This window comes from Vidua chalybeata, chromosome 18 (assembly GCF_026979565.1).
Source record: "Vidua chalybeata isolate OUT-0048 chromosome 18, bVidCha1 merged haplotype, whole genome shotgun sequence".
NCBI classification, from domain to species: domain Eukaryota; kingdom Metazoa; phylum Chordata; class Aves; order Passeriformes; family Viduidae; genus Vidua; species Vidua chalybeata.
In genome coordinates this window covers 3,707,363-3,726,132 of record NC_071547.1, presented here as the reverse complement: position 1 = coordinate 3,726,132, position 18,770 = coordinate 3,707,363, and the positions used below count along the sequence as shown (strand labels likewise).

The 18,770-nt window shown below is 59.2% G+C and overlaps 2 protein-coding genes across 10 annotated transcripts in view; one reads left to right on the top strand and one right to left on the bottom strand.

Annotated features, from left to right (window-relative positions):
* Positions 1-159: 159 nt before the first annotated feature.
* On the top strand, positions 160-2,682 carry PHETA1 (PH domain containing endocytic trafficking adaptor 1). 2 transcript variants are annotated; one of them, XM_053959502.1, is made up of 2 exons: positions 160-297; positions 802-2,682. In XM_053959502.1, exon 2 carries the CDS (start codon positions 813-815, stop codon positions 1,578-1,580), a length of 768 nt encoding a protein of 255 aa, XP_053815477.1. In that variant the 5' UTR covers positions 160-297; positions 802-812; the 3' UTR covers positions 1,581-2,682. The 2 variants fall into 2 exon arrangements, with proteins under 2 accessions (XP_053815477.1, XP_053815478.1); XM_053959503.1 differs by having other exon boundaries at positions 771-2,682.
* A 660-nt stretch (positions 2,683-3,342) lies between these two features.
* The window catches only part of CUX2 (cut like homeobox 2), a 63,628-nt gene continuing 48,200 nt past the window's right edge, over positions 3,343-18,770 (bottom strand). For 2 of the 8 annotated variants that reach the window (XM_053959726.1, XM_053959724.1), the window contains 18 exons: positions 16,400-16,537; positions 16,126-16,234; positions 15,222-15,298; positions 15,072-15,138; positions 14,294-14,342; positions 13,485-13,589; positions 12,768-12,959; positions 12,601-12,659; positions 12,427-12,475; positions 12,228-12,327; positions 11,404-12,039; positions 10,424-10,525; positions 8,973-9,748; positions 8,378-8,537; positions 7,644-7,913; positions 7,224-7,412; positions 6,845-7,118; positions 3,343-6,433 (listed from right to left, as the gene is read on the bottom strand). In XM_053959726.1, coding sequence (XP_053815701.1) covers positions 5,770-6,433; positions 6,845-7,118; positions 7,224-7,412; positions 7,644-7,913; positions 8,378-8,537; positions 8,973-9,748; positions 10,424-10,525; positions 11,404-12,039; positions 12,228-12,327; positions 12,427-12,475; positions 12,601-12,659; positions 12,768-12,959; positions 13,485-13,589; positions 14,294-14,342; positions 15,072-15,138; positions 15,222-15,298; positions 16,126-16,234; positions 16,400-16,537 — 4,016 coding nt within the window. In that variant the 3' untranslated portion in view covers positions 3,343-5,769. Of the gene's footprint in view, positions 6,434-6,844; positions 7,119-7,223; positions 7,413-7,643; positions 7,914-8,377; positions 8,538-8,972; positions 9,749-10,423; positions 10,526-11,403; positions 12,040-12,227; positions 12,476-12,600; positions 12,660-12,767; positions 12,963-13,484; positions 13,590-14,293; positions 14,343-15,071; positions 15,139-15,221; positions 15,299-16,125; positions 16,235-16,399; positions 16,538-18,770 lie in introns of those variants that run through there. The other 6 variants (XM_053959720.1, XM_053959723.1, XM_053959721.1 and 3 more) reach the window with 4 other exon arrangements.

Sequence of the window (18,770 nt, the reverse complement as noted above, 5' to 3'; positions counted from 1 at the left end):
GGGCCGAGCCAGGAGCTCCCTGCCCCGGAGCCGAGCTCCGGAGCGCTTTTCCAGCTCCTCCCTCCCGGCCGCGGCCGCGGGGATGGGCGGTGGCGGAGGCGGGCGGGTGCAGCGCTCCGCCCGCGGGGCCGGGGCGGGCCGGGGCGGTGGGAGCCGAGGACAAAGGTGACCGTGCGGGAGCGGTGCCCCAGAGCCCCCTCGCACCATCCGACCCCGGATCCAGCGCTCTCACGGCCACCACGGCCACGCGCGTGTCGCTGATGCTGGTGACCGCCGCAGACCGGAGGTAGAGTCCAGGTGAGTGCAAAGTCTGGCACGGCGAGGCCACCAGCGATTAGGGGACAAGAGGAGCGGTGGCCTTGCCCGGCTGACAGGGTTCACGGCCACGGTTCTCTGGAGCGGCAGCCAGATCCACGGTGCCGGCCAAAACCTTCCGTGCGCGCCGCGGGGAGGAGCGGCGCGACACGGAAAACACGGCGCCGGCGGGAAGGTCACCTGCGCCAGGTGACGTGAGGCACCGGGACAGGCCCTGCCTGGGGCTCCTCCGTGGGAAAACACTCTACTGGGGTGGTGGTGGGGGGGTGAACCTCATCCCCAGTGAGCCCTGGGGAGCCAGAGCCCACCCGGCATCCGCCGGACTCAGCACCTTGCCTGGGAGCGGGCTTATCCCAACTATCGCGGGGTTGTTTATTCAGTAGCTCCATTTCCTGGGCGCCGGGGCTGCTGCCAGCAAGAACAAAAAGCCGATGGTTCGTTTCCGTGCAATTAAGGCGCAGCGCTGAGCACCCTCTGTCCCCGCAGGGCGCGGAGCCATGAAGCTGAACGAGCGGAGCTTGGCCTTCTACGCCACCTGCGACTCCCCGGCCGACAACGCCGGCTTCCTCTACAAGCGCGGCGAGCGGCACACGGCCTATCACCGCCGCTGGTTCGTGCTCAAGGGCAACATGCTCTTCTACTTCGAGGAGCGGGACAGCCGGGAGCCCGTGGGCGTCATCGTGCTGGAGGGCTGCAATGTGGAGCTCTGCGATTCAGCCGAGAACTTTGCCTTCGCCATCCGCTTTGGCGGCAGCAAGTCCCGCACCTACGTGCTGGCGGCGGAGAGCCAAGCGGCCATGGAGTCGTGGGTGAAGTCGCTGTCCCGAGCCAGCTTTGACTACATGCGGCTGGTGGTGCGGGAGCTGGAGAAGCAGCTGCAGGAGATGAGCCGGGGGCTGGCCGGAGGATGTGGGGGCTCCCAGGAGCTTCCCGGCCCTTGGAAGCCGAAGCCGTCGGGGCTGGAGCACTCCCGTGAGCGGCTGCCCGCTCTGCCCGCCATCCTGCCGAAGGAGAACGGCTGCGCGGTGTGGAACAACGTGCTGGGGGCGGGCCGGCCCCCCGACGCCTCTGGCTGCGGTGGGCACGATGAGGACGGGAACCCGCGGCCGCCGCCGCTGCCGCCGCGCCGGCGGGTGTCGAACGGCGCCGGGGCGGCCGTGGCGGAGAGCCCGTCCACCTTCTGCCGGCTCCACGAGCAGTACAGCCGGGAGATGGCCCGGCTGCGGCAGGACTGGCAGCAGAGGCGGCGTGGCCCCCAGCCCTGAGCGGTGCCTGAGCCCTGGGAACCTACCAGGAACTGGGGCAGGTCCCCATCCTTGGTGCTGGGCCCATCCCCTCCTCACCCCGGGATGTGCAGACGTGGCTGTGGTGGTGGCAGACACCTGCTGGTGGTGCCAACGAGGGCTCGGCACCAAGGGACACCAGTGCTGCTCTGTGATGGTGAAATGGGCACCACAGGGGTGCCCTCCAGCCTTGCCCCCATGTGGGTTTGGGGTGCTCCACTCAGCACAAGCAAACTGCAAACCACTCACTGACTGAGGCTTCCTGGAAATTGATTGCTGCTCTGGCTCTGCTGGGGCCTCTTGATGCTCTTGCAGTGGGATCACGCCTTGACAACTTCTGAAGGAGGATTTTGATGGGATCTCGCTCGCCTGAGTTCCCGTGTGGGTTCCACAACGGAGAGCCTGCTACTGACTTCCCCTCCTGGCCCAGCACAAGGCTGAGGTCGGCTGAGCTCTGCCAGATCCCTCTGCTCCAGCAGGATGTGGTTTGAAATGAAAATATCAGCGAGTGCAACCCTTCCTTAATGGCAGCAGCAGCTCCGCACGCTCCGGGGAGCTGGTGACACCCAGCCCCAGGCATTACACAGGGAGCAATTGCTGCTTGCAGCCTGGATGGCGAATATGGGGGAGTCAGACCCTGGGGGAGTTCAGCAGCTGCGGGCACTGCTTTGCTGGTGGATATTTTGGGACAGCACATCAACCCCGTGCCAGCTCACTAAGGGGAAGCATCGCTCGTGGTGGCAAATGGGAACGTGTGTGTCAGCAGCAGAGCATGAGGAATGATTCATGTGCCAAACCAGAGCAAAGCTGGTGTCTCATGCCTGTGTTTCTATCTTATTTCCACATCAGAAACTCAAGCTGCAGGCCCAGAGGTGTGGTGACCCACCCTGGAGCAAAGGGGAGCAGTCAGGGTGCCCTGGCTTAGGGCTGGGTGGCTCCAGCTCCCTTTGCTCCCTTGGGACAAGCACAAGATTTTTCTACAATAAAAGTTGTTTCAGAACTTCCCTGCCATCCATGGTCCTTGTTTGTACCTTTAAGCCCCTGGGGAGGAGGGTCCAGGTGGGAATTAATGCTTTATTTTAGTCCTCCTTCTGTCCCCACCATGTCTGCAGGGCTGGTCACGGGCTGTGTCACCTGAAGGGGACATGGCCAATGCCACGGTCTTGCAGGGCCCTGGAGCCCCATATCTGCCTGCAGGGATGGGGTGAGATGAGGTCACCCTGGGAACATCAGGACACCCAGTGCCAGGATGGTCCCATGGCAGAGCTTCTTTTAACCAGGACAAAATATCTGTCCCCTTCTTGATGCTACACAGGGACCAAGGGCTCTGCCCTTGTGAAAGTGGCCAGCACGTCCCCATGTCCCTGCCCACAAATCCCACCTGCATGAATGTCTCCAGCTTCTCTTTAACACGGGGTCTGGCAGAGGCTGGGCAATCTCTTCTTGGGGAGACTGAGGCACGAAGCCAGCCAGGCTCACCTGCTCACCCAGACCCCTGCAGAGCGTGGAGCCTGCTCCTGGCCAGACACGGCATCCCCCTATGGAATTTGGCATTTGGAGCAGTGCCAAGGGCAGCCAGGGTGCAGCTGCACCCGGAGCACCCAGATGGTTCATGTGGCTCCGTCCTTTGCTGCAGGGGAAGATTCTGGTTTCCATGGCAGCTGGCACAGCTTCTCCAGACGTTCAATATCCATCAAAAATAAGTCCTTCTCAACATGTTAGCTGACAAACAAGCTCAAACAGATATGCAACATATGGATTTATTAATTCAGCACACAAACAGCCCTGCCTGATGTCAGAAGCTGCCGACTTGCCCAGCCACGGCTGGCTCCGAACAAGAGCCGTGCTGGGGCACAGTGCCAGCAGCAGTGCCAGCTTGGGCAGGGCTTTGGGCAACCTGGCCTAGTGGAGATGTCCCTGCCCATGGCAGGGCTAAGATGATCCTTAAGGTCTCTTCTAACCCAAACCATTCCAGGAAACTATGATTTTATGTTAAACCAAACTGAAACTCGCGCTGGAGGATGCTGAGCTACTCCAGGGGCAGGAGCAAACCTGCAGCAGGGATGAGAACAGGAATTTCATGGGGCAGGATCACACCCTGAGCTGGACTAACCCCCTTGAACACCCTCTTTTTTATTATCCCCCAGTCACTGGGGTAAGGAGAGCTCTTGCCACAATCCCAAAGCAAAGCTGTGACTTCTGAGGGTGCCAACACTGGCTAAGTGTGAGAGGAGTTCCCATTCCATCACCTCCAGACAAAACACACCCCAAGGCCAGAGTCGTATCCAACTTCTGTATTTAGTGGCTCTTTACAGAACTTGTTCCTTCCAAAATTGTTAAACAAAGTTCATCGATCTCATAGAAACTTTTGAAGTACAGAACATGAGCCTAACAAAAACATGACCGGTGTGTCCCGCTGGCTTTCATACAACAGGATTGCCGTGCTCAGGACTATCCTAAGTGCTTCCTCAAATCCCGTTCCACTAAAGCTCCCTCTAGCACACAACGGAGAAGGCAGTCAGTGGTCACACCTCCACCTGCCACAGCACGGTGGCAGAGCAGCCATGGGCACCCTGGGGCTGGTCAGGGCAGGAGAGGCAGGCAAGGAGAGCTGTGCCCTCACGCAGCATTGCTCGTCCACTACCACCCGAATACAAAAATACCTTCTATTCTGATAAAAACGTCTACAGTGGAAAATCAGTCAGTGCATCGCCCGGGAGCCTGGCAGGGCCTTGGTGGGCGATGGCTGATGCCGTGTGGGCAGGGGACAGGGCAGAGCAGCCCAGTGTGGGACACTCCACATCGGTTAAAGGCATTTCGTTAGCAGAGGCCGGCTGGAGGCGGTGGGTCCAGGGAGGTGACAGGGACCACACCGGGATGGTGCCACCACTGAGCTCCTGTGTCTGCACAGGATCAGCCCTGGCAAGCCAAAGCTCGGTGGTGCTTTGCCCAGCTCAGGGTTGAGCTTGCCCAGTTTAGGCAGGAGCCTGATGTGACATCCCAGAGCTCACCCTGGCATCACTGACATCCACTTCCTGGGACATGGCTGTGGGAAGGGGATGCTCTTCCTGCCCAGGCGCTCTCCCTAAAAAAGTTCTCCCTAAAAAGTTCAGCTTGCGAGTGGGTGGCTCACAATTTTTGGGCGCTCACCTCAAGCACTGCTGCTCCAGGGCCAAAGCTCAGAGGCTCCATCTTTCTCTTTCCTGAATGGATGGGGAACGGGGATGCCATGGATATCCATCCCCAGCAAGCTGGTACCATCCTTAAGCATCACACCCAGGGACATTTTCCCATCCCGCCCCCAAAATCCCAAGCTCACTCAGGTTGCTTTCTTTGCTTTTGCCTCATTTTCTCTCTTCCTTTGGGAGCTGGCACGAGCCGCACCATGCCGGATGGGAGCTGCCACCGGCTGCCGGCTGGAGGAAGCGCGAGGGACGGCGTTGGGACCATGCTACATCTTGTTCCAGAAGGCTATTGCAGACATTTCTACAACATATACAACCGCACGGGACATTCTGTGTTACAAAGGTTTCCAAAAACATAAACCACCAGAACTAAATACATACTCGATGGCGGCGGGGGCTTTAGAGTCTTCAGGGACTAGGACGCAGTCTCTGGCTGGGGCAGAAGCGATGCAGTGTCTTACAGACAGGGGTGGAAACTGCAAAAGTTTCTTAAATTTGGTCAGTCTCATAGTGCTTCTTGATGGCTTTGCTCAAAAAGTCTTTTCTGTGGGTTGGTTTTATTTTTTTTTGTTTTGTTTTGTTTATTTGTTTTTAATCTCATCCAGTGGCAAACTACAAGACTTCAGTGTACATTTAATGACACGACTGCTACATCATCTTGATTTTATAGCTATCTTTAATATCAAAGCAGCTTAAGCTGTTAATAAATTCCAAAGTATCCTTTTATTAAAATATCTAAAAGAGGTCTATAAATATTTTTTGATTTTTTTGTTTTTCTTTTCTAAAATTGTTCCCAGTTTTTCACATTTAAAACAAAGCCAGAGGGATGGGGTGGATTCACAGAGGGCGGGGGGTCCCCTCTTTTTCATGGGCGCTTCTCTTCCGTGGCGCCAGCCACTCGTCACCTCCTGGTGCACACTGCATTTATCAAAATATATATATATATGTGTGGGGGGTGTATATATATATTTAGGGTGGCGGGGGGCTCAGAACTCCCACTCGAGGGCCTCCTCGCGGTTGGCAGCCCGCTCCAGGCGGTGGATGATGTTGTTGAGGTTGGCCATCTTCTCGTGGCGCCGCTGGACGCTGGTGCTCAGCCGGGGGCCAGGAGCCGGTGGAAGCGCCGGCGAGACCGGCCCGGCAGAGGAAGGTCCTGGCGAGGCTGAGCCGGTGAGGCCGGGTGAGGAAGCTGCCGAGGGCGACGTTGGGGAGACCACCAAGCTGCAACGGGATGACCCCGCGGAGGACTGGGAGCTGTCGGGATGTGGCGGTGGCGGCGGTAGAGGTCCCCCAGCGGTGGCACTGGCGCGGCCTCCCCGCCGTGGGAGGCTGCCGGCGCTGGGGGCGGCGGCGTGGGGGGCTGCCCCCCGCTCCTCCTGAGGAGGTCCGGTCCCTTCGGCCGCTCCAGCCGGGCTGCGTGAGTCCCGCCGGCGGCTCCAGCCACCCGGATCCCCCTGCTCCTCCTTCACCTTCACGGGAACGGCGGCACAGGGGGGCTCGCCCCCCACGAACACGGGTTTGTGATCCTCGGTGTCCGAATCGGGGCTGGGGGGGGCCCGGCGCCCGGGGATGGCTGTCCCACCGCTCTGCTCCGGGTCCGTGTCATTGTCCTGCGCGCCCTCCACCAGCATCTCTCGGCGCATCCGTGACCTGCGGGACACAACCACGGAGGGCTGGCAACAACCACCCATTGCCCCATGCCGTGCCTCCAGCCAGTGGACAAATTGTCCACTGCAATATCACCTAGGGATGAAACCTGTGCCGCTCCCCAGGGCTGGGCTGCTGTGGAGGTGGATCCCGTGCACCAGCAGCCTCCTTAAGGAGTTTCCTCCCCCTTCGCAGAGATCGCGCTCTGGGGTGAGCAGGTGGATGTGAGCATGGAAACCGCTTTAGATGCTCAACATGACTTGATCATGGTAGCCAACACCACCCACCAACCTGGGGACCTCCAGTGGGTCTGCACCACCCATCCAGGGAAGAGTGATGGGGAAGGCTGGAAGGGGAACAGTAACACCCCCTCCGTGGCACCATCAGACCCCCAAAGCCTGGGAGCGCCCATACCTGTAGTTGTGGAACCAGTTGATGACGGTGTTGGTCTTGAGGTTGAGCTGGAAGGAGAGCAGCTCGATGGTCTGCTGGGAGGGATATGGCTCCAGCTGGTAGGCTTTCTTTAGGGCTTCCTTCTCCTCTGGCGCCAACACCACCCGCGGCTTCTTGATCTGGAGCAGGCTGAGGTCCTGCGGCGGCGCGCCGGGGCTGGCGCACTCGGAGCGGGCGCTGGGGGATTCGCTGTCCGAGCCAGCGCTCATCAGCCCGTACCGGCGCTTCAGGTAGGCTGCAGGAGAGGACACCCAGCTGGCACCGCTCGCCCCCCCAGCCCAGGACACCCCCCTCAGCCAGCACCTCGCACCCAGCGGGGCTGTGTCACCCCGTCCCTCACCCTTCTTCTCCAGCTTCTTCATGTCGCGCAGCTTCTCCACGTTGTGGGGGTCGTTGAGCCAGAGCTGCATCCGGACGAAGGGCTCCCTCCCCTTCAGGCTCAGCTTGTGCCACGGCTTGGGCCTGGAGAGGAGATCGGACACCGAGCCCTGCGTCAGGCCCAGGATGCTCTCCCCAAACAGCCGCTGGCCTGGCGGAGGAGAAGCAGAGGTGGTTAGCGGGGTAGAGCAGCGGGACGGGCGCTGCAGTCCCCCTGCAGAGCAGGTGCACCCCATTTCCCAGCCAGCATCCGCCTGGAATTCCCATGAGCACCCACAGAAAAGCATCTGGGAGGGGGGTGGCATCTATAGGAATTGGGGTGCTGGATCCATGCAGTCTCACCAGCAGCTCCCAAAAACCTGGGCGGAGAGAGGGTCCGCACCTAAATTGTTGTCCGTCAAGACCTCCTTGACCTTCTTGGTGATGGAGTAGGTGTCCAGCTCGGGGGACATGGCGACGATCTCCTGGATGCCCACGGGCCCCTGGCTGTTGGGATATGCCTTCCCACCCAGCGCAGGCGTGGAGCGGCTCTCGGGCTGCTGGTTTTCCTTGCTGCTCTCCAAGGCCAGGGTGAGGGGCTCCTGGCAGCCCTTCTCGTGCTCAGTGGGGCTGGGGGGCGGTGAGGGGGACGGCTGGGGTTCCGCCGGGCTGGCTGTGTGACACCAGGGGAGAGGGATCAGCAGGAGGGGACAGTGCAGGGACCCGGCAGGAGCAGGAAGGGCATTTGGGGGATGCCTGTGGCTTTGCCCTCTAGAGAAGAGGGATACCAGCCAAGCTTCTCCAGTGGCTACAGCGAAGCAGGAGGTGGTGGTGGTGGAATAATTAAAGAGAGAAAATGCCACCAATATAACACAAAAAAATCCAGTTACTGCTTTATGTCAGGCCCAAAGCCTGATTTTTGATGTGGCTTTCCTTTTATTTTTGTTTTAAATGAAGGGGGTTGGGGATGAAGGGGGTTTCCCAGGATCCGGGTGTTAGTACTGGAGTTGGCAGGGACAGCTCTTCCCAGTGCTGGGGTGGGAGCAGGACAAACTCACTGGGATGCAGGGGATGGACACAGAAGTGGTGGGGACACTGATGGCACATGGGGACCACAGGGACAGTGATGTCACTTACCCTGCGAGGGTGTGGGCTGCTGGCTGATCCCCTGGCCCAGCTGGTCTGACAGCCAGAGCTGCATGCGGATGAAGGGCTCCCGACCCTTCTGCGTCAGCTTGCTCCACGGTTTGGGCCGCGACAGCATGTCACTGACGCTGCCCTGGGACAGTCCCAGCACCTGGGCACCACGCAGGTGTCACCCACAGAAGGTGAGGTGCACCCCCCCAGTGCTGGGAAGCTGCCTGCCCTCCACCCCTGTGTCAGGGGAGGGGGAGCAGGATGCCACCCACTGCCACCCGCTGCCCCACAGCATGTCTGGACCCTCTGCCCCCTGCCAATGGGTGCTGATGGTGGGTGCCCCTGGGATACCCAGGGAGTGGGAGGCTGGTCCCCAAAGGGCTCTGTTTAGGGGACTGGGCATTCTTGGTGGGAAGTGCCACCAACCAATTAGTGGTGGCCACTGGGAGACCGGGTTTGGGTCAGATCCGAGGACTGGGAGTCCTCCAAGGGGAAAGGAAGACTCCGGAAGGAGCTGGTGAAGGCCATCAATGAGCCCCAGGCTCTGGGTCATGGAGCAGAGAGGACACCAGACCCCCTCTCTCCAGGCTGGTACCTTCTCTCCGAAGATCCTCTGGCAGATGCCGTTCTTGGCCAACTTCTCCTTGACCTGCCGGGTCAGCTCCAGCGTGTCCACCTCCCTGTACATGTACATCTCATACTGCTCTGGCGTCAGCGGTGGCACCGTTGGCTTCAGGGTCCGCGGCACGTACGTGGGGTAGTAGGACAGACGCCCACCAGCCGCCGGCTCCGCGCCGGCTCCCTCCGCCTTCATCTCCGACAGCCGGTGGGGCTCCTCGTCCGCCGGCTGCAGCTCGTCCTCGTTGGTGCCTCCCTCACCGGGCTCGCCCCGCGGCCAGCCCCGGCCGTTGGCCATGCTGGAGTAGCTCGAGGAGGAGGAGGACAGCGAAGGTGACACGGAGGTGTAGGGCCGGCTGAGCAGGCTCCGCTCCGACGCCCAGTGCTGGTCGAAGTAGGAGCCGGCGTCGCCGATCTCCGACTTCACCTTCCGGATGATGCTCTGGACGAAGGCGGCGGGGGAGAGCACGGCCAGGGGCGTCTGCGGCGGGCCGGGGCTGGCCCCGCTGCCCTCCTCCTGCTTGACGTAGGCGGGGGCGACGTTCTGGCTGACGGTGGCCAGCGTGGAGCGCTCGGCGGGCGCCGCGTCCCCCCCGCGCCCGCTGGCCCCCGACTCCATGTCCAGCAGCGCCTGCTGCTGCGCCTGCATCTCCCGCCGCGCCTGCTCCAGGATGCTCTTGATGGCGTCCTCCGAGCTGCTGCCGCCCGCCCCGTTGGCCACTGCCTGCGACGCCGACGGCGTTTTGGGCTCCCCTGCAGAGAAAAGGGGCGAGGGCAGCCCCGAGGAGCAGCACGCGCCGTTTACTGTGTGGCCACAACTCAAAGTGTGGGAGAAAAGTGGTTTATCCTGATCCGGTTTGGACCAGCAGCATCCACAAAGCAACAGCTTCAACAGCCCAACTCAAAGCCAACTTCTTTTTTGATGATTGCAAAATAAATCCCATTACCAGCAATGTGATAGATAAACATGTTTGTTTTCCCTGCCTGTTTTTCCACCATTCCCGTCTAATTTAATTCTCTGGGATTCTGCTTTCTCAGCAGACTACCTGTTTTAATGTATTTCATTTCTTGTAATTGACTGTGAGAGCAGCTGCTTTAATGATTCCTTGTGCCAGATGGATCCTGAATACTCATTTAATCATCTGCTTTGGGGCAGGGGGGAGGAAAAGAGTGCATCCAAAGTTTCTGAAAACCCAGATCTGAACTCTGCTGCACAGGGACTCTTCCATCCCACATGGCATTTCCTTCCAACATGCCCTAAAATTCTCCATGGATGTCAATGGGAAAAACACCCCCAAAAAAGCTAATTTTTGGGATGGAACCCACAGCCACAGAGCACCCAGCCACTGGCACCCCTTTGGGTGCTGCTGCCACAGGACAGAGCAGGGACTTGGCCACCCCTGGAGCCACCCCCATGGCAGCACCTACCTCCCTTCTGCGACTCAATCTCCTTTTTTGCCTGCTCCAGGATGCTTTTGATGGCGTCGTCGGAGCCGGTCTCCGGTGTCCTGATCCGTGGCGTGATGCTACCTGATCAAAGAGGCAGGATAACAGCTTTGTCACCGGCGCTGGTTTTACAAGCTCCACTTGTATGTCAGGAAGTATTTACTGCTCCTCATGTTTGGTTATTTTTAGGGATGCTGGTTTGAAGACAAATGTCACTCCCAATTAGTCGCTACTGGAGCACAGGGAGCCTTGGTAGCCCTGGCTGTCAGCTCCTGCCTCTGGCATGGCATCTCCCACCACCTTGCTCATCCCAGCCAAGGGCACCCTCTCCCCACCAGGAGCAGAGACATGGGCACAGAGACCATGCCCCCGTCCCCATCCCTGTGCCTTCCTAGCTGTGCAGGACAAGTGTTAATGATGGATCAGATCCAGGGGATAAATCAGAGCCCTCCAGAATGAAACCAGCAGGTGCATGGACCGTGGGCATGCATTGTCCAGTCCTGGTGCCACCACGGGGACTGGAGTGACCAGCAGCCACTGTCCCCAGAGAAGGGAGTCACCATTCCATGGCAGTGCCAATGTTGTGCCAAGGTTCCGCAGCACTAAAACTTCATTATTTTAATGAAATATTCCCGAGCACATTGATTCATACGGCATGGAACAGCCTAATGAATAATTAAATGGCACTTGTCAGAATAAATGAGTAAAGCACGTCCGGGGATGCAGCTTCCACAGCCATGGGTTGTTGTTAATTGCTGCCGTTTGCCAGGGCTCATCCCACCCGGCAGCCAGCTCCATCCCAGCAGGGAAAATCCCGGGGTGCCACTGCTGGGACCAGCATCCCAGCACATCACAGTCTGGTGAGCCCCCTGCCACGGCGTGGGGCACCCCAGGGTGCAGCCAGGGTGAGCTGGGGTGCGCTGGGACAGGACCCGTTGGCAGGGGCCACCCCAACCACTCACCTCTCTGGCGCACCTGGATAGTCCTCAGGGCCAGCACGTTCTGCTCGTCGGAGAGGAACTGCTTCATCTTGATGAACGGCTCCTTGCCCTTCACCGTCAGCTTGTGCCAGGGCTTGGGCCGTGCCAGGATCTCGCTGACGGAGCCCTGCGACAGCCCCAGCACGTAGTGCCCAAAGACCCTCTGCCCGATGTTGTGCTTCAGCAGCTGCTCCTTCACCTGGAAGGCGATTTCGGCCGTGTCCAGCTGCTCCTCCTCGGTGGAGCTGCCGGCGCTGCCCTCGGAGGGCTCGCCGGGCGGGCTGGTGGCACTGGCAGCCGGCACGGGGACGGGGTGCACGGTGCTGCTTTTGGCCCCGAAGAAGGAGGAGGGGAAGGGCGGTGCCCCACTGCTGCTCTCGCTCTTGTAGCTGGGCAGCGGGAGGTGGGGAGCCTTGGGGTCCCCTGAAAGACGCTCGCCCCCCGGGAAGGGGGACAGCGAGAAAGTCCGGGGACCATCGGGGGCCATGCCAGGGCCAGGCAGCGTTGGGAGGGGAGTGGGGGATGCGGGGTCATCGGCCGGGGCGTGGTGAGGGGATGGGTACGGCTGCTCCATGCCCAGTGGATCCTTCCCTGACTCGTCTTCGGAGTGATCCTCCTCTAGAGATGAAGGAGAGAGAGGGAGACACACTAGAGTCCCCCTGGCCACAGCCCTGCAGCCAAACATCTCCTGCCTCAGTTTCCCCAGGTGACATCCCACCCCACCACAGTCAGGGCAGGATCTGTCCCTGCCACCCACATTCCCACAGATATTCCCATCAGGATGGCACAGAATCTAGGGTCCCTACCAGTGCTGGTCAGCAGGCTGGGCTTCTCCAGCAGGTACTTCTGGGAGGGGTAGAAAGCCTCCTTCCCCAGCAGCAGGGCCTCCTCTGCCTTCGAGATGCTCTGCAAGGAGCCAAGCCGAGATGGGGACAGGCGGCGGAGGCACCGTCGGCAGGGCTGGCACAGCCCGGCCAGCGCCTCGGGACGCGCCGCGGCACTTGCCTGGGGCAGGCTGCAGCCGGCAGAGGCCACCTTCATCGCCTTCAGGATGCTGGGAGGGAGACAAGGGGGTGCTGAGAGGGAGGCAAGGTGGCCGTGGCCATGTCACGGCTGTGGGAGCGTGCTGTGCGTGCCAGGACACCGGCAAGGCAGCCGTGGGTGCTGGTCAAGCCATACCTCAGCTCTGTTTTGATCTCCTCGTAGTCAGCCTGTGCCTGCAGCTTCTCCTCCAGCTTCTGTAGAGCAGAGGAGGGGACTCCTTGCAGCCGGCTCCTGGTGGCCACACAGCTCGGCCAGACCCACGTCCCCCACCCCCAGCACGCCCCAAGCTCCCGCGGGCGCACCTCGATGGCCTCGTTCTTGGCGGCCAGCTGCCCCTCCAGCTCGGCGATCTGGGTGGCAGAGGACTCCTCGAGCTCCTGCAGCGAGCTCTGCAGGTGCTGGACGTCCTTCAGGAGCCGCAGGATCTCCCGGTCCTTGGCAGCCAGAGCTGCCTCCAGCCTCGACCCTGAGCACATGGAATAGTTCACTTTGTCCTGCTGGGAGAGGGGACACTGTCAGCTCCCGGCCACCCAAGGTGGGGACAAGGGCCACCCTCCCCATTGAACAAGACCCCATAGGAAGCAGGTGAGCCCAGGGCTCAGCCTGGTGCACTGGGGACCCTGGTGACAGGGCTCTGGGGAGGGACAGACCTTCCTTTTGCCCCTAAAGGTCTCCCAGGTGCACTTCAGTGCTGTGGAGGTGCATGTCCCTTTCTCCGTGGGAAGAAGGGCACAGCCAGTGCCACCACCTCTGGGTGAAAACACTCCTCAGGCATTTTGGGCTTGCTCCCCAACATGGTGGGTGCTCCCAAACACAAAAAGGTGCTCCTGCATCAGCGGGGTGCTCTCAAGTGCTATGGGATGCTCCTGGCTGTGACAGATGCTGCCAGCTGCAGTGGGACGCCGCTGGCCCCAAAGGATGCTCCTGGCCCCAGGGCTGTTCCTGGCCCCGGGGCTGATCCTGGCCCCAGGGCTGTTCCTGGCCCCCAGGGGTGCTCCTGACCCCGGGGATGCTCTCACCCCCGTGGTGCCCGTCGGGGAGCAGCAGGCCAGGCTCAGGGAGCTGTTGACGGCCGCCAGCTGCTCCCGCAAACTCTCCACTTCCCTCTGCGCCGCCTCCGCCCGCTGCAAGAGAACAGAACAGGAATCACACCAGGCACTGCAGCTCATCCCACCCCACACAGGGTCCAGGATCTGCCCCGATCTGTGCCTCTCCTGAGCACCCCACTCCCACCCCCAGCATCATAAGCCCAGCCCAGATATTTAAGCTCCCCCCATGTATTTAAGGTCCCCATGTCCTAACACAGTTCCTGATCCCCATCCTTCAGCACTGGCTGCAGACCATCTCCAGGACACAATTTTTTTTAACACCCAAAAGGATGGTTTTATTTACATAAATTGTTCTTTAGACCTCTTTCATTATCCACATGCATTTATTTGTACCTACATTTTCAGAATAAAATAAAACCAGTTAAGAGGAATGGACAGGACCAAGAGAGATTACAATGGAATCTAACACAGGAACAGTGTGGGTTGTGCCCTAAAACACCCGTGAGAGGCTGGACGTGACAAGTGCCAGCTCCAGCAGCCAAATTGAGCCTGGCAGAAACCCAAACACACCCTTAACCCCACACATGGGGCAGGGGGTCCCACCAGAGGGAGGAAACCTGAGCTCTCCTTTGTGGGGATTTCCAATCCTGGTGCCTGTCAACCCCTTATCAGTTTTGGGGACAGACATCCAGGCCACACAGATGTTCAGGGTGTGTGCAGCACCCTGGGCTCTGCAGGGCCAACTCCACCAGCTCCTGCAAAGTCAGCTCCTGGCTCACCTGGTTGGCTTTTTCAAGGTTGGTCATGATCATGGCGACTTCATCTGCCCTGTGACAGAAAACAAGAGGTGTCAGCGGGTGTGGAGGCACAGACACAGCCCAGAACACGGGTTAAGGCTGAGGGATAAGGACCTCGCTGTTGGAAATTATACAACTTTCAAAATTTTTTTTGTAACTTTAGTCAGGGGCTTGCTCGCCTTTGCCCAGGGGGAGGGGAATTGAAGTTTCTCTTCAAAAGACTCCGGTTCACTGGGGAAGAATTGGGAGTAGCCAGGAGATAAACAGGAGATAAGTGAACATTAACAAACATTTCCCCCCGCACCCCCCTTGGGTCGGAGACACCTGGTCTGGGAAAAGATGAGGACCCAATTAGCATCGAAGGTGAAGGGATAAATAACTAATAGGGGATGGAATACTAAGAATTGTGTCTTTGAGACCAATGAACGTGAATTTCTGTGGGGTTTTTATGTACAAATACATGAAAGGTCTGGTACAAAACCAGCTGTGATCAAATGATTTTCACTGCACAACCCGGGCATGCGTGGATGAAACAATTTCTGTTGCACATCCCGGACAGAATAAAGCAATGCCTGGGTTCTCCAACACTTAAAAAATGTTGTTGGAGAATTTCTGTTTTTCCTGCAGTTTCAGTGACACCACGACTCAGGATGTTTCTGAAGTATCTCAGCTCCTCAAGTAGCACCACGGAGATGTCCCAGTGCTGCCAGAAGTGTCTTGGCTGAGCTTTGAGCACAACCCAGCCCTGCTGGGAGCTTACTTGGACGCCGCTTCCTCGTCGTATTTACAGCGCAGCTCTAGCAGCTCCGTCTGGGTGGCCTTCAGCGCTGGCAAGAGGAAGAGGAGGGTGAGCTGTGGGGTGGGGGCTCGGCCCCTCCATGGTCAGCAGCCCCTCTCCCGGCCCCACTACCTGCGTGGAGCACTTTGATCTTCTCCTCTGCCTCCCCCAGCCGAGCGGCCAAGGTGACCTGAGCTTCCTGCAGGCCCCTGCGAGAGACGGGCACCAGGGATGTACCGGGGGCACCGCGGCCGTGCCAACCCCACAGCCCCCCCAAAATCATACAGAGACCCCTCACCGAGTCCCTTCCTCTACCCCATCACTCACTGAAGCCAGGAAAATCCCACAAGTGGATACCAGGATGCGTCCAAGCTGTGTTACCGATCAATGTTAAGGGGTAACATGTCTAATATTTATTGCCCCAAGTGTAAAAAAATTCACTTTGGGTTGAAAATGGTGCCTGATGCCTGAGGCTGAAACCCCTCTGAGGGGGGGATGGCAGCCCACCCCCCTGTAATTAACTGGAGGAGGGGGAAGCAATCAGGGGAAAGTTATTCTGCATTATTTATAGCCTGCACTTGCCAGGAACTTACTCGCAGAGATCTGCAATTCAGGGTTTAAAGATTCTTCATTTGTTTCCCGGTGCAGCGTGTTAAGGAATAACAATGAAGGCACCGGAGCCTCCGAATTAAAAGGTCATCTAATGAGGTTCATACAGCGACCTGGATTCAACCCACTAGTCTGAGCAAAGCCATGTGCCAGGGATACCGCGCAAGGGCACAACAGGAGGGACCTGTCCCGGCTGTGCCCGTGCCTGCTGCTTCCCCAAAACCACCTGGGATTGGGGATCGACAGACAGACTGACACTGGGAGAGTCTGAGACCGTGTCAGGTTTCTGAGCGTGACGTGACCGCTCCCAACTGGGCAGCAAAGGGAAGGAGAATGGGGATGGATAGACACCCCCGTGCAGGAGCGGGGACAGAGCCACGTGTCCTCACAGCGCCCCAAAACGAGCCCGTTCCCGGCGCCCACGTACTTTTGCTTGTCTGCCTCATTTCTCTGCAGCGAGGTCTCTGTGCTGGGCGCTTTGCCGTCGAGGCCGGGGAGCGGGGGCTCGGCTGCCGGCGACTTCCCCTCCCTGCGCTCTGCGGGGGGACACAGTCACACGGCTGCGGAGGGGACAGCAGCGGTGGCCAGGGGGCAGCTCCTGGCCCTGGGACCCACCCTGCATTCCGGGGATGCTCAGAGGCGGCGCACGGGGAGCCCCGCCGGGCACCGCGGGCTGCCACCCTCCCCCGGCGGGGCGGTACCTTTGGTGCTGCCGAGCTCCGGGTGCTTCTTCCAGGGCCGGCTGAGCTCCTTCAGGGGCGGCGGCTCGGGCTCGAGGCGCTGGAGCTGCTGCAGCCGATCCTCCAGGCTCCGGGCAGCCTCCAGCACAGGAGCGGCGTCTGCGGGATGTGGGGCGGGCGGTGAGCAGCAGGGATGGCCCTCCACAGCCCTCTGCCACCTCCCCGTGCCATGGGGACAGCCCTCGTCCTGCCTTTCCCAAAGCCTTGGGGACACGCCAGGTCCTGCCTTTCCAGGAGCCCTGGGGATATCCTGAGTTTTCTGCCATTCCAGGCGCCGTGGGGACACCCCCAGGTCCTGCTTTTCCAGCAGCCATGGGGACATCCCGCCATTCCAGGTGCCATGGGAATATCTCCCCGGCGTCCTGCCTTTCACTGCCAGCCCCGAGGCACGGAGGGACGGGCAGGGGGCAGGGGGGCATCACCTCCCACGGCACCGGTGGCTCCGGCAGGGCCGGTTTGGGCGCAGACAATGGAGGTTTGTGCCGAGGTAAGCAGGTGCATCCGGAGCCGTCCGTCTTCCCTCTGTCAGCATTACACCATCATTAGCTAGTGTCTGCTCAGCGGGGTGTGCCATTATGTCTCCCAGGGCTGATGTAATTATACATTGACATAATTAACCCAGCAAGCCCATTAAGCAGGCCAGCTAAAAATTCATCTATAATTATTTGTTGTGTGCATGCTAATGAGTCCATCTGCACTGCCATTGTACAACATGAACAAATTAATTTACAAGTCTGGATTTTTTAATAAGTTCAAGAAAATGCCTCCTATTGAGCCAGGTTAATGTAGGTTTGGGGTTTTTTGGGGTTTTTTTTTGTTGGGTTTTTTTTTTTTTTCATGGAAAAGAAGAGGAAAGAAAATAGATTTGAATTCTCCAGGGTCAAAAAGTTAGGCAAACAGGGAAGTGGGATGGAGTTGGGCACGCTACCGTATGGCACGGACGCGTGGCAGGCATCCAAGGGTAAAAGATAATAACAGTGATTTAAAAAAATTCCAACAACTGTCTGCCTCCACTCAGAACAGGACACAGAGCAGCTCTGCTGCTCGGCAAGTCCATGGCTGAGATGGCAGGGGGATGAAGGAGGCCATGTCATGGGATTTGGGGGTCAAACACAGCACCAGACGGCTTTGGGGTGAACCTGCCCAGAAGATGCAAGATTTGGTCCATGCCCACGTGGATGCTCCTTACAAACAAGAAATGCCAAGGCACGTGCTCCTCCAAATGGGATTTGGGCGTCTGTCTGCCCCACTGCTGCCCTGCCATCCCACAGCATTGCACCCCACAGCGTCCTCCCAGGATTAGTGACTGCCAGACTAAAAGCCCCTGGAGCATCCTCCACAGGGAACGTTATCCCTTCTTTCTGCTGGACGTCACAAAGGCCCCACGAATGGATGGAATTAGAGGTTTGGCCACGAGGATCCAGAGGCAGATGCTGAGCGCTGTCAGCTTTGACACTGAAACAGAGACATGGCTCCAGCTGGGACCCTCCTGGGATGCTCATGGCATCCTCCAGCTCCTGGTGTGTCTCAGCTCAGCATCCCACAGGCTGGTTCCCCACACAAGGGTGTGGGATGGCAGCGATGCAGCACAGCCCCAGCCAGCCTGGATGCTCCCACAGCCATTAATAACTCCCATAACTACGTGAGTGGAGATAAGGATATGGATAATTAAACCCCACGCTCTGGGGGCTGCTGGGGTCCCCCCTGCGCTCCCCAGCCCTGGGAGTGCTGGCAGGAGGCTCCGTGCCAGCCTGTGAGCTGCCTCCGTGGGGATAAACACTGGGACAGGCCCTGTTCGATCCACACCAGCAACTCCTCCTGCCTCCAAGATGAGAAATAATATGGGAAAAACGGGTCTGAGCAAGAAAGCACCAGGGATTTTCCTCAGGTCAGCATTTTCCTTCCCATGAGCTGCAGCCCTGCTGGTGAAATACAGCTGGGGTGATGCCTCCGTGTGCCTCCCTGTTTGGAGCTGCCAGCCTGGGATTAAAAGGTGGGAGCAGAGCTTTGGGAAGGGAAGAGCAAACCTTTGCAACAGCCAGGGCAGTGCAGACTCCAAATTCCTGGCTGGAATAACTACACTGAGCCAATGCCACACTGGGAAACGCCATCCTTGGCTGTGGGGCTGGCTCTGCCACCACAGGTGAGATACTGGGGCGTGGTCCCTTCCTCCATGGATCACATCTTCCACGGGGACAGGTTAGACCTGACACCGACCCGCAGCACAGATGGGTGACGGGTGACATGAGGGACACGTGTGCCTAAACAGGACCTGAGGGCACTGCACACTCTGGGGCCATGGTGCAGGGTCACCCACCAGTGGCACAGCCTG

Coding starts and splice junctions, on each gene's coding strand:
- PHETA1 (XM_053959502.1), top strand. CDS start 813: ATGAAGCTGAACGAGCGGAGCTTGGCCTTCTACGCCACCTGCGACTCC.